General features: G+C 47.6%; 1 protein-coding gene across 1 annotated transcript; it reads left to right on the top strand.

Moving 5' to 3' along the window:
• The first annotated feature begins 714 nt into the window (after positions 1 to 714).
• LOC127000463 (lactosylceramide 4-alpha-galactosyltransferase-like) lies at positions 715 to 7,062 on the top strand. Its single transcript, XM_050864185.1, has 7 exons — positions 715 to 865; positions 2,125 to 2,310; positions 2,863 to 2,993; positions 3,350 to 3,640; positions 4,880 to 5,149; positions 5,832 to 6,005; positions 6,868 to 7,062. Exons 2-7 carry the CDS (start codon positions 2,286 to 2,288, stop codon positions 7,030 to 7,032), a joined length of 1,056 nt encoding a protein of 351 aa, XP_050720142.1. The 5' UTR covers positions 715 to 865; positions 2,125 to 2,285; the 3' UTR covers positions 7,033 to 7,062.
• Positions 7,063 to 14,565: the final 7,503 nt, after the last annotated feature.

The raw sequence follows: 14,565 nt of genomic DNA, 5'->3' as shown, positions 1-14,565 counted from the left end.
CTACTTCACCCTAGTTTGCCATCTTCCACGTCCCCCTTCTTTCCCTCCCCTTCCTCACGGTCACCTTTTCCCCCAACCCATTACTTTTTCATCTTCTGTCGTTAAATTTTCACTGTTTCCCTTGACACTTCCCATCACCTCCACCGTTTCTCCGTCACCCCTTCCAACCTCTCCCATTTCCCTATTTCTTTTTTTTTTTTTTTATCACTCCACCGCTTCTTCGTCACTCTTCAAACCCTCTATGTTACTCAGCTACCTGTTTTGTTGTCACCTCTACTCCTTTTTGCCGCCCCTTATACCTCCCTTCCCCCCTTTTCCCTCTATTTTCCTTCTGTCACCTCCCCCCCTTTTTTTTTTTATCTCCTGCCCCTTCACATTACCCCCACCTCTCCTTCCTCCCCCTCACACCCCTTCCGTTACTCCTCCACCTGTTTTTGCCACCCCTACTCCTCTTGTCACCCCTTCCCCCCTTCTTCTTTACCCCTTTCCACCCCATTCCAACCTCTCCCATCACCCCTACATTTCTCATTTATCACTTTTTCTCCCTCTTCACCCTTTCAAATAGTCTCCGTTACTCCTCCACCTGTTTTTACCACTCCTACTCCCACCCCTCTTTAACCCCTCCCTTCCCCCTTTTCCCCCTGCCCCCCTTCTATCACCCTCAGCAACTCAACTCGCGACCCAGGTTACTGACAACACTCTCCCACACTCACACACGTCCAGGCCCTCTCCTCCTCGACGCTGTTTTCTCCCCCTCCACGCACCTGTCCGTCTACCTGGGAGAGAGGTGTGAAAAGGGAGTTTACCTGGCGCCCTTGTGAGATCTCGAGGTGACGTAAAACACCTGGGAAGTACTTGAAAGCAGGTAAGGTCTTAGGGAGTGGGGGAAGAGCTCTTGTGTCTTGTTTGTTTCCTTCACCATGACGCCGGCCTCTACCCCCCCGTCACCCTCACCACCACCACCACCACCACCACCATTCGCTGATCAATATGGTGAGCCTATGGTGATTCTTTCCTCATCCTCCCCATATCATAAGTCAAGAGTGATGGTGAGGTTATTATGGTGATGTGATGTGTTGGTGATGAAGATGGTGATGGGGGATCGGTAAGGAAATGTGACGACCGGATAATTGATTTTGTTGTGGGTTATGGTGACGGTTCAGTGATGTGATGGTGTAGTGAAGTGTGTGTGTGTGTGGAACTGGTATTGTGTGATGAGTGATGAGTGCGTGATATAACAGTGATGGTGATGGTGATAGTGAGGAGTGTGAATTATAATGGTGGTGATGGTGATGATGGTGGTGTGATGATGTAGATATAAAAGATAGTGAAGAGTGATATGGTGGTGATGGTTAGGGGTGTGTAGCGATAGTGTAATAGTGATGTGGTAATATAGTGGGAGTGGTGAGGGTGATGGTGAGGGGTGCGAAGGGTGATGGTGGTGGTGGTGTGGGCGTGTGGTGAGGTGTGACGGGCCAGCGGAACGGTAATTGTGATGAGACAGGACAAGTATGGGGCTTATGATGACGTGGGATTCCTGGTTTCAATTTAGCTGAGTGGTGAAGTGGTGATGGTGGCGGACAATAAGTGGAGGAGAAGGAGGAGGAGGAGGAGGAGGAGGAGGAGGAGGAGGAGGAGGAGGAGTCTAGGTGTGGTGTTCCGTGTTGGTTGGTGAGTGTGACTACTTGCTGCTGAGAGAGAGAGAGAGAGAGAGAGAGAGAGAGAGAGAGAGAGAGAGAGAGAGAGAGAGAGAGAGAGAGAGAGAGAGAGAGAGAGAGAGAGAGAGAGAGAGAGAGAGAGAGAGAGAGAGAGAGAGAGAGAGAGAGAGAGAGAGAGAGAGAGAGAGAGAGAGAGTGAGAGAGAGAGAGAGAGAGAGAGAGAGAGAGAGAGAGAGAGAGAGAATTTACTATAACTGGTAAATCATATTAGTCTTACGATACATATTTCCCATTTAACTGATGTTTATGAAAAGAGAGCGTGATTAATCCCTCATTTTTCATTATTTCCTTATATAAATTTAGCTTATCAATGTGCATGGCAGTTTATAAAGGTGCTGAAGTTAAGGCAATTCAGATCTCAGTAAACAGCACAACTTCAACTTCAAATCATCTATCAATCCCTTAGAGCGAAACAGACTCCCTACAGCTGCGCCTTCTGTAAAACCCACGGACTGAGACGGAGGCGGTGAGGGTGGTGGAGGTGGTATCTGCGGCGGAGTGGGTGGAAGAAAGAGAAAGAGAACGAGAGCTAGAGCGAGAGAGCGTTCGTCCAGTCTCCCCCAAACAATGATCTTCGGGCCGAGACCCACGTGTGAGTTTCCCAATGTTGCGTCACTGCCTCTGAGTGTGGGAAGCCTTCTTGTGGCTGCTTTGTTGTGGTCACGCTTAGTGCTCGTCGGAGATAGATGGGCGGATGATGGCTAGGTGGATTGAGGGGTGATTTGCTGGAGAAAGACGGGCAGATGATAGATAGGTGGATAGATTGGTGGTTAAAGAGGTCGGTATCTGATTTTTTGTTGAGTTTGATGTCTTTGTTATTTTATAGTGAGGGTTTCTTACTGTATTTCACTTACGTTTTGGTGGCTTTCATGTACCTGCTTTAGTTGCTTATGATGAATACTCAGGTAGATACAGGTAAAGAGATCGTCTTATTCATGTTAAGTCCAGGTACGTTAATTTTGGATATTTTTCTTTTATATATTTTCATGTCTTTGGACGGAACACAAAAGTCTCTTGAGTATAAATGATTCTAAGTAGCAAATAACAAACGCAAGAGTATAGTTGATTATACGCAAAGGCACGTTAAATCAAGCTCCTTTCCTTGTACGTTTCCTCTCTTTCCCTCGTGCCCTCGTGCCTCCAGTGGGGTGGCTCGGGTACCTGCTGCTGAAGGGGTCGTGGTGGCGTCTGGCAGTGCTCTTGTCCTTCCTCAGCGTCATTACCGTGTTCCTCGTGCACCGCGGCCAGAACTCCGTGACGCTCCAGCACTCCGTTGTGAGTCACGCTGAGTTCCTCCCTCCCTATCCCAGTGACTATACTTCTAAAGCCCTCGTCTTCTCTCATTCCTTCTAGCCAGTTAGTTCCACGTTATTCCTTCCTGTTTTCCACTTGAGTTCCCCCTCACACCATTACGTCTTCCTTCTCGTCATAATAAATCCCAAGTGTTCCTTCTCCCTGCAAGCTCTCCTTCATCTTAAATTCTAGTCTATTCCCTCCCTCTAGCAAGTAATTCTTTATATTTGTCGTTGGTTCAGTCATCCTTATTGCCGTTTATCATGTGTATCATAGCAAAACATGGTGGTTACAATACTTCCTCGTCATCTTGTGTTCCTCTCCTCTCCTCGCGCCAGCCGTCTCCCTTTTCCCCGCCTGTCATGTTCCTCCCGCCGCCCTCCCACTCCTACATGACCCCCCTGGACGTCTGCTCCGTGGAGGCTGCCGTGGAGGCCGATGAGGATGGGGGTGCGAGCAGGGACGTCTTGTCAGGGGGGGAGGACTGGAAGCTGGGAAGGGGCGGCTACCCGGTGCGGCGACAGGTGTACGTGTTCCTGTGGGGGTCCTCCATGGGTCCCGGTGACGTGTGGGGGCGGTGGGTGACGCGGCTGCCGAAGGTGACGGTGAACCTCCTTGATGTGCCCAGGGTAAGGAGACAGGGGGTGGGGGAGAGAGAGGAAGGGGTAAGAGGAAGGGTAAGGGACAGAAGGGACTGGGTGTAAGTAAGCAAGAAAAGGAAAAGGGAAGGGATAAGGGACAGGGGGATGAAGGTAAGGGAAAAGGGAAAGAGGCAAAGGGTAGCAAGGATTGTGTGTAAGTAGGCAGGCAAAGAGTATGGTAAGGGTAAGGGTGGGAACAAGTGGATGGAAGTAAAAGGAATTGGGATTGGGTTTGATTGGGCAGGTAAAGGCAAGGAAGAGCGTTAAGAGATAGGGGAAGGAAAGAGTGCATTGGGTAAGGAAGGGGGTAGAGAGTAGGAAGGTGGGCAAGAGGAGCAGGGGAAGTGTGGTCAAAGGGCATGGACCAGGGGGGGGACGCAGAGGTCACAGAGCACTGGATAAGAGCTTGGAGGCAGAGGTTGACAGTGTATTGGTAGTGAGAGTTGAGAATTGCTGAGGCGTGGAGACGAGGTGGTGCTGAAAACAGTGACGGGTGGAGGTGATGGAGGTGAATATGGATTTTGGATAATGATTTTTTTTATATGTATTAGCTATAAGACACTAGACACACGGCAGACTTTAATTGGTAGTGGTGACAGTGGTAATAGAGGTGGTGAATATAGTGTTTATCGCGGAGTAAAAAGTGTTAGTGGTGATGGTGATGGAAGAGGATTAAGTTTTGGTGGTGGTGGTGGTGTTGGTAGTTGCTTAGTTGGTGATTGGTGTATGAGGTGGTAATGGTGCTGGTGATGATGGCAAAGGTGCTGGTGATGGTGCACTAAGGAGGAGGAGAAAGAAGAGAAGGAGGAAGATGATGATGAGGAGGAGGAGTATTTAGGGGTGGTGGTGGTGGTGATGATGGTGGTAGTTGCTTAGGTAATGATTGGTGTATGAGGTGGTAATGGTGCTGGTGATAAGGAGGAGGAGAAAGACGAGAAGATGATGATGATGAGGAGGAGTATTTAGGGGTGGTGGTGGTGGTGGTGATGGTGGTAGTTGCTTAGGTAATGATTGGTGTATGAGGTGGTAATGGTACTGGTGATAAGGAGGAGGAGAAAGACGAGAAGAAGGAAGATGATGATGATGAGGAGGAGTATTTAGGGGTGATGTGGGTGTTGGTGATAGGTGGCAGTGGTGGTGTAGGTGGTGGTGGTGGTGGTGGTCCTTGTTGATGGAGAGCAGCGCTTGATATGACTTGAGCCTCGCCTTGCCTCGCCTCGCCTCCAGACGGTGAGCAGGACGCCCATTAAAGGCCTGGCCAAGCTTATCGGGTGGACCACTTACCCGGAGTGGATGACGTGGATGGCGGCGCGGGTGGCACTGCTGTGGGCGGCGGGAGGCGTGGTGCTGCCTCTGGGGATGGTGCCGACCCGCCCCCTGTGGCTGGAAACAAGACCCCGGGTGCTCCTGGCGGCGAAGGAGGAAGACGGGGTTAACTCTGTGGTGCTAGGAGCGTCGCGGCACCACCCCGTCCTGGCCGCCGCCGCGAGACTCCTGGTAGGTCCTTCTCGTTGGCCCGAAGACGAGTAGGTGTTGGTTGTTCTTGAGTTTTTGAGTTCTTTAGTAAGGTGAGGAGTCCGGAATTAGAGTGAAGTCGAAGCAAATTTATTGATCGAAGTCACACAAGTTAAGAGGGAGTGGCCACCATGATCCTTAGTGCCTGGCGCGCCTAAGACCAGTGGGTTAGCCTAAAGGTGTGTACTGACAACTTAAAGAGTTCGTAATCAATATGAATAAGTCAAGGTTAACTGACTGATCAAAATCTCAGAAGGCCTGAAGGAGTGGCCACGCCATGAGAGATAGTCATTAGTTTTTTTACGTGTTTCTTTTAAGTGGGTTAAGTTCAGGTGTGTATTTTCAAGGTGAAGCTCGTAATCATCGAATAATCTGGAGCTGAGGAAGGTAATCATTAGTTCTTGGCGCGATGAACACTGATAGCATTTAGAGCACCCGCCAGCCTGTTAGCGGTCAGGTGTGAATGTGCTACAGCAGACCTGATGGATAACCTGCTGTCTGGTGGAGCTGGGTAGCAGGTGGGAAGCGAGGCGTCACTGTTTATATACAACACCTCAGCCTCACTAATGCCCACACGCTCTCAGTGCCTTAAAGGGACGACCCATTAACTTAACCTCCGATACGATAAGATACAGCCGACAGTGACGCTCCCTCACACCCTCAGGAGGCCGGCGCGGAGGGCAAGACTCCTGGCTACCTTACAAACGCTGATGAGCTACTGACGGAGGCGGTGAAAGCGGCGTGTGGCGTGAAGACCATAGACAACCTTCCTTCGGCCAACTGCACCACCACCACCGTCCTAGCGCCCGGCGAGGTGCTTGACATGGCGTCCACCGAGGTAACTGTCCTCTCACCCTATTCAAGTCCTCAATTAGATTAAGACAATGCGCTATAGTGATGCAGCAGCTGAAGAAAAGGGAAGGGATAGGCAAGTTAAGAGTAGTAATAATGGTGGTAGCTTCAGACAAGGAGAAGAAGGGATAGATGAAGATGATGAGGGGTTTCCGGCAGAGGCTGTTGTAGTAATGTTGGGATAGCTACGGGCAAAGACAGATTGAGGAAGCTAGAGAAGGTTGAGGAGTTTGAGATAACAGTGGAAGAGGCACCAACAACAGGCAAGCAGAGATAGAAGAAGAGGTATAGGAAAAAGAGGAGGAGTTAGTGTGTATCAGGCAGCCATGCTCTTACCTCCGACTCTACGTTTTGATAGGAAGGGGAGCCGGAAGTTGAGTAGGCAGTGGAGGACGAGTGGCTATTTATTTTGGTAGGGGCTATACGGGCAAGCAAAGATAGGAGGAGGAGGAGGCGGAGGAGGAGGAGCATTAGGCAGCCATGACCTTCCCCCGATGCTACGCCGCGATAAGAGGATGCCGTCTCATCCCACTCAGCAGTCTTATCCTCCCCGCCAGCCAACACACAAAGTGGCATCCATTAGACAGCCCGCCTCACACGCGCTGCTCTCCTCGCCGCGCTCACCAAAACGACCTATATTTTCTTAGCGTCTCCATTATTCGGGGATACGGTGTGTGAGAAGCCAGAGCAGGAGGAGGAGGAGGAGGAGGAGGAGGAGGTAGAGATGTGATATATTGTGCTTATTTGAAGATAGGTGCAACGCTGAGAAAGACAAGGAGAGAGAGACAGAGGAATAGAGAGAGAGAGAGCACCCTGGCACTATCTAACCCCCTCGCTCCCTCACCCAGGACGTGCGGGAGGCGGAGGGAGCCAGTCTTCTCAGTGCCACAGGGGACCCAGATCACCTCCTGCACCTGCCTAACGCCCAATACCTGTTCCTCTCGTACCAGCTCGCCAGGTACTGCCCCAAAACGGCCCTCCAGCTTGATGCCATGTACCGCAACTCCCTGTAAAGATAGCGAGAGAGAGAGAGAGAGAGAGAGAGAGAGAGAGAGAGAGAGAGAGAGAGAGAGAGAGAGAGAGAGAGAGAGAGAGAGAGAGAGAGAGAGAGAGAGAGAGAGAGAGAGAGAGAGAGAGAGAGAGTTATATAAGTGGTGTGGAGAGTACATAATTTACAGGTAGTGGAGTCGGCAATGGTCTGTGACGAGGTTATCTGAGAGGAATATAAAAGTGTTCTTTGAAGTAGCACAGGTGGGAACAGGCGGAACAAGGGACGAGAGGCGGGGAGCTAAATGGAAGGATGAGAAGATAAAATAAAAGAAAGAGTGATGGGGAGGAAGAGAGAGAAAGAAAGAGGGAGTGGGGGAGAAGGTGTGGAAGAGAGAAGTGGGTGGAACCGTAGATAGGAAAGTGGTAATATGTAGATAAGAAAAAAGAAAAGATGATGATAAAAATGATGAGGTTGATAGAATAATAGATAAAAATAGTAATAACGATAGAGTATATAATAATGAAAGACAAGGCAATGGAGTTAATATCATAAAGAAATAATAATAAAATGTATGATAGTGTAGACAAACTAATAGGAGAGAGAGAGAGAGAGAGAGAGAGAGAGAGAGAGAGAGAGAGAGAGAGAGAGAGAGAGAGAGAGAGAGAGAGAGAGAGAGAGAGAGAGAGAGAGAGAGAGAGAGAGAGAGAGAGAGAGAGAGAGAGAGAGAGAGAGAGAGAGAGAGAGAGAGAGAGAGAGTATTACTTTTTATCATTATTACTCTTGATATTTTAACTTATTATTAAAGGATCAATATTATTATACTCCACTACGTTTATGAGGGAATATAAATGTGTGTGTGTGTGTGTGTGTGTGTGTGTGTGTGTGTGTGTGTGTGTGTGTGTGTGTGTGTGTATGTGTAACCAGTTTTTACATTGTTTATTTGTTGTTTACGTGGATGACGTATCTTGATCTTTCCGTAATTAGGTGTTGCTTATCGCCAGGTAAATCTCCAGGTGGCTTAACAAGGTGCATTCATTACCTGTGGGGGTAACGCGGCACAATGTTATTCTCTCACCTGTAATGTTGTGTATTTTCATATGCAGTTAACCGTAATCTCGTCCCCATCTCAAAATGTGGTTTAGCTCAGCGGAATTCGTATTTAGATTCCAACGATAACTTTCTGATGGCGAATAATGGTCTGTGAGAATACGCAATACACGATGATATGAAAGAAACTCTGATATTGTTTAGACAGACTAACCCGAAATTGACCTTTCTTTCGGCCACTCCTATGCACTCTTTTTAGGAGCAGTGAGTAGCAGGCTTTTTTTTCATTATTATTTTCTTTTTTGATGCCTTTGAACTGTCTCCTTTGCTGTAAAAAAAAAACTTCCTTGTATGAACTTCAGTTAAATAAAATAGAAGAATGACGTATATAAAAGCCTTGACTTGAAAAATGACCGTGAAAAAATGAGGTGCAAAATAGATTCCTGAAGACCACCTACTGAAGAACTCACTCTTATGACTGTCTGTTGGATACATATTTAAGTAAAACCAAAACTTACTCTGCGAAATACCAGTAATTATGATGAAAAATTAAAAGAAAAATGAAAAAAATGTCTCCTTAATAACAAAAGCTCTTCAAAACACCCCGACAAGACTCCATTTCGGGCACTAATTTAAGGTGAAACAGGTGTGTCGCCGGTCATTCCAGGTGCGCTCGGGGGGGCGGCAACACCTGGGGGACACCTGCCGGGGCGCTGAGGGGCAGGTGAGCTTAATTGAACTCCTAAGGTGGTGGTCCCGCCGACGAGGCTCCCGAGGCCATGAATATGATTACCTGCCTGATCATCTGGAGCTAATTAGAGGGCGATTAGCGATCTTGGCTCCTGAATACCCGCTGCATAAGGCCTCTTTTATGATCCCCCGTACTTGCTTAATTAGCGCCTCTGAAATATGATACGTCGTGGTGTGGGAAGGTGGAAGGGAGCGGAGGAGGAGGAGGAGGAGGAGGGGGTGGAGGAGCAGGGGGAGATTGGAGTAGGAGGAGGAGGAGGAGGAGGAGGAATAGGAGGAAGGAGGGTTGAGGTAAGGGGGTGTAGAAGAGGAAGAGGAGGAGAGGTAGGGGGGTCGGGGTAGGAGGAGGAGGAGGAGAGGTATTGGTAAGGTAGGATGAGGAGGAGGAATAGGAGGAGGAAGGGGGGTGTAGGTAGGGGGATGTAGAGGAGGAGGAAGGGGAGGCAGAAGTGATGAGGTAGGGGAAGGAGGAGATGACATGGAGGCGGCAAGGAACAGGAATAATAAGAGGAGGAAGGGAGAAGAAGAAGGAGGAGGAGGAGGAGGAGGAGGAAGAAAACCGGTAAGAGAAGGAGGAAGATCAGTACAGACGAAGAAGACGAAGAAGAAGAAAAGAAAAAGGAATATGAAGATGAAAAGAAAAAAAAAACGAACAAGAACACAAGTATGAAGACCAAGACCACCACCAGGAGAAAATATTAAGAGGAAGCAGGAGGGGGTTGGGAAGGGGGGGCGAGGGGGGGGGCATTGACCAGCGAAGGGGGGGGATGTAATATTCGTGTGGTGTTGTTGACGCTGCTGCTCGGCGGTGTTGTGCAGATGTTGGTGGGGGTGTTGGGGAGGGGGCGGGGAGGGTAGCGGAGGGGGCAGAAAGGGATAGGAAGGCTGATGAAGGCGATAGGGGGCCGGGGAGGGGATAGGAACGGATGGGAGAGATGAGAAAGGCATAGGAAGGACGGGGAGGGAACTTAGGATTTAGGAAGAGGAAGAGGAGGATAGGAAAGGGATGGGAGGGGAAGGAAAGAGTTAGGAAGAGCTGGAAGAGGAATGGGATGTGTGGGGAAGGGGCAGGAGGAGATAGTAAGAAAGGGGAATGAAGGGGAGGGGATAGAAGGGACGCGGACTGGCATACTTTAGGAATGAGGAGGGCATGGAAACAAAAATGAACAGGAGAAAGAAGGATTTATAAAGGAAGAAGAGAACAAGGAGTCGGGAGGAGGAAGGAGAGAAGGAGAAAGGGGAGAGGAGAGTAGTGTATGGGCTGGGAAGGGCTAGAACTATAAGGGTCTTAGAAGGGGAAGCAAGGGATGGAAGTGGTGAGAAGGGGCTAGGAAGGGAGAGAAGGGGCATGGAAGGAGTTAGGAATAGGGAGGAGGAGAGGGGAGAAGGGACTGGGAAGGGAGGGGAAGGGACCAGTGTGTGTTATTGCTTAGGAATGAGAGTTGGTGGTGGTGAGGCTGTGGTGGTGGTGGTGGAGGTGGTGGTGGAGATAGAGTGGTGCGTCTAATGATTCAGAGATGGTGGTGGTGGTGTGTGTGGTTGGTGGTGGGTTGTGTATGATATTGCGTTAGTTTATGGTGTGTGTGTGTGTGTGTGTGTGTGTGTGTGTGTGTGTGTGTGTGTGTGTGCTACAACATCAATAACTACTACTACTACTACTATTGTTACTACTGTTCGTCTTATGCTGCTACTAAATCCTTGGTTGGTAATACTGGCGAGCGTGGTATTGTGTATTTAACCTTGTCTTTGTCTACTACTACTACTACTACTACTACTACTACTACTACTACTACTCGCTTCCACTCCTGTTGCTTATGCTGCTACCTGCCCCCATTGTTGTTGCTGTTGTTGTTGTTGCTGTTGTTATTCCCGCCACTATTAACTATTACATCTGATTACTGAATAACGGATGAATGATTTTCCATTAAACTTTCTCGCATACTCTGTTATCTATCGCCTGATGACTGCATGGTGTCCGCTGGCCCGGCGAGGGGGGGTGGGGGGGTGGGGGGGGGCTAGAGAGAGAGAGAGAGAGAGAGAGAGGAGAGGAGAGAGGAGAGAGAGAGAGGAGAGGAGGAGAGAGAGAGAGAGAGAGAGAGAGAGAGGAGAGGAGAGAGAGAGAGAGAGAGAGAGAGAGAGAGAGAGAGAGAGAGAGAGAGAGAGAGAGAGAGAGAGAGAGAGAGAGAGAGAGATGAAAAATTCTGCAAGCCCTGGATTTTTTCAATTAGGGGACATTTAATATCCTCACAAAATTCCCATTTCGCGCATATTATTCAGAGCAAGTTGCGTGAACGGATCGATAATGGAACAAAAAACTTTGGCGAATTTTCCAATGAAGGCTCGCGGGAGTGATTTATCCGACTGACTTTTGCACTAATTGCTTCAACGTAAGTAAATGACGCAACTAAAATGTAAGGAATGAATGGTAAAGACATTGATGAGTTTACTGTATCTTTTTCGTCCTTTGTCAAAACTACATGATGGTCCGGGGTTTGTGTTGTTTTCATATGCTCTGGTATTTAAAAGAGGATTCGTGAAGGCAGTTGGCATTACAAATTTTGATAGTTTGTACTGTGTTGTGCTGTGCTGTGCTGTGCGTATGTGTGTGTGTGTGTGTACAGGTATTCTAGAAAGTTTACGAAACCTCTCCTCTAAAAACAGTGAGGCTCTATGAAAATGTCTTAAAACAAGCATCATTACCAGCCAAAAAAATCCAGAATCTCGTTTTCCGCTCCTTCTCTTGTTTTATCGTTTGGTTTATGATCGATGATATAGGCGGAATTGCATGTGGATCGTTCACCTCATTAACTCACCCAAAAAATGTGAAAACGTCCCAAAATATAAGAAAACGTGCCATCAAGTAGAGTCTAGAATATCTTTTATAGTCCATTTTCTCACATTATTCTTCATTCCTTGGTCAATAACGTTTTTATACAGAACTTCGTATTGATCATTCGTCTCCTACATTGAAAGGAGTATTATGAAATGTACTAAGAATATAAAGAACTTTTAGTCTTTCATCTCTTTTTATTTCGCATTGTCTCCTTTGCTCCGCTCACTCGGATCGATACTCTGTCCGGGAAGTGAATTAAATGGATGCTTGGACTTTGTATTAACGCAAGATTATAAAAGCTGATCAAAGGACGCACAAGTTTAGCATACAGTTTTTTTCTTCTATTCCATTGTTCATTCTATGGTTATTAACTTCGTATGGAAATGGAACAAGTTATAGTCTACGATTTATTTTTCGCTCATTCTCTTATTCAATCGAACATTCTGTGGTTCTTACTTTCGTATGGAACAGGAACAAAGTTTAGTCTACGATCTCATTTTATTCACTCATTCTCCTATGCCATCGTTCTTTCTGTGGTTGTTAACTGCGTATAGAACTGTTTTTATTTTATTTTATTTTGCTCATTCTCTTATTCCACCGAACATTCTGTGGTTCTATTCTCCTATGCCATCGTTCTTTCATTCTCTTATTGCATCGAACATTCCGTGGTTCTTACTTTCGTATGGAACAGGAACAAAGTTAAGTCTACGATCTCATTTTATTCTCTCATTCTCCTATGCCATCGTTCTTTCTGTGGTTGTTGACTGCTTATAGAACTGGTTTTATTTTGCTCATTCTCTTATTCCATCGTTCAATCTATGGTTCTTAATTCCGCACGGCCCTGGACCCCTCGCCTCTGTATCCCGCCAGACGCCAGGACCCGCGGACCCGCCTCATCTTCGTCCCGGGAAATGGAGTTCCTTCCACTCAGCCAACTTTCACCTCTCTCTGCCTTTAATTAGATTTAGATTGTCCACTAACGAATTTTTAAACCTACTCTCCAGACTCATTAGTATCCTTATCATCTTATCATTAACTTTATAATTACCCTCATCATTAATACTATTTTTCAGGCAGGCAGAGGCAAACAGGCATGGAGGAGGGTGTCGGAAGGGGACTGGTACATCATCACCACCACCACCACCACCATCACCATCATCACCATCATCTTCACCATCACCATCATCATTATCATTATTGTTATCACTAGTATCAAGGCGTTGGTCTCTTTATTTCTTCTTTATCTTGCTCTTCTTTTATTCTTTAGCCTCCTCCTCCTCCTCCTCTTCGTTAATATGATGCAGCGTTAAGAGAATAATATTTCGTGCTTAAAGTGAAGACGCGTTCTGATAGCCGACGGAAGTTTAATTTCATCATGTTTTGTGTGAATATCCACCGCCCCTTCACTTGCCTCATGCATATCCTCTCTCTCTCTCTCTCTCTCTCTCTCTCTCTCTCTCCAACACCATTACCACCGCCGCCAGTGCTGCCAACGCCCGCCGCCGCAGCCTTCCCAGCAGCAGTATTACCAACCAGTTAATCAGAGGACGCTGAGCTGCTCCCGCTGTTTTAATCAAAGTTCCCGTATTTCCACACCCTCCTCAGCATTACCAACCACCCACGTCTGCAACTCTTCTCACCAGTGTGTTGGGGACGGCCGCTGCCCTTCCCTTCCTTCCGCCTTATCGATGACACGAGCAAAGTTTTCGATATACGTGTTTTCAAAGAACCTCAATCTGGGAGGGGCGGTTTAGCGGGTCTCGCAGCGCCCCAGGCCAGCGTGACACCCCCCGCCGCCACGTCTCCTCGCCCTTGGTAACGCTGCCGCCCACTAATCTTACTGTAGGCGAAGTTTTGGGTGTATCCTAACAGGGCCCGAGTAACCTAGCAGTTGTGGCAAGACAGTGCCAGGCGGACCTCTCCTCTAAGGCCGCGTTATCGTGCCTTGGAATAGGATTTTTACCCCAAACATCGATGCTCCTTTCTTTTCTTGCACCTTCGTCCCCCCTCCCTCGTCCTGGAGATTTCGAGGTGACCATTTTTGTAAGGATAAGTATGGGGCCACTGGAAGATGGGAAAGGGTGAAGAGGGCCATTCGGAGCCTCTCGGATTGGAATGAGGACGGAGACGCCTCGACACACACAGGAAATTGGAAACAAGACTCTTCAGAAAGGTAATTTAAAGAGATAATGGAAGATAAAAAGTGATAGATATATTCTCCCATTCCGTACGTGTTGTGTGCGATTCTGAGCTTTTGTTTAGAGCCAATTGCTTCATGAAATCGCGTCGCTGATAGAGTAAACTGCCTACTCTCACCTACCTCCTGTTTTCTTTAAGGTTCATTGTCCGTGTTTACTTGCAGTTGTTTCATCTCAACCGCGTAGCTCAATGAGTATATTAAAAGCGAATATATTTTGCTTTCTTTACCCTGACGAATCCTTTAAACAAATCTCCGGGTATAATCTATTCAAGGCCTCTTCTTTTGCTGTCTTGGTAACACGCTTCATTGCATAAGGAATGTATTTTTGTAGATCTGCGCTTGTGTCTTAACTCTAAGGCAGCTACAAGAAGAAGGTCCCGGTATAGCAAAGGTCCTAGACTCCTGCCTTTCCAATCTTAGTTACATGGTTCATTGCTATCTCCAAATCCGCTGAAGGAGCATATGTAGAAGCTATGTTACAGTTTCCTTTGCCCTGACGAAGCTGCAAGATGGCCACGGTATAGCTAAAGTCCCAGAGTCTTTCTTAGCAGTTTTAGTTCATTTCCTCTGAGTGTTGGGATGATAGCCTTTGCAATGGCCTCCCCTTTGTGTTCTATTTTTTGTCCATTCCTGAGTGGTTGGTTTGCTGACTTACTTCATTGTTATTCCTGAAACCTGGGGCGCTGGAGGGCAGATCCGAGTAGCCAGGGAGAGATGAGAGTGGC

The sequence above is a fragment of the Eriocheir sinensis genome, chromosome 18, assembly GCF_024679095.1.
Source record: "Eriocheir sinensis breed Jianghai 21 chromosome 18, ASM2467909v1, whole genome shotgun sequence".
NCBI classification, from domain to species: Eukaryota; Metazoa; Arthropoda; class Malacostraca; order Decapoda; family Varunidae; genus Eriocheir; species Eriocheir sinensis.
This window is presented reverse-complemented; position numbering and strand designations above follow the sequence as displayed.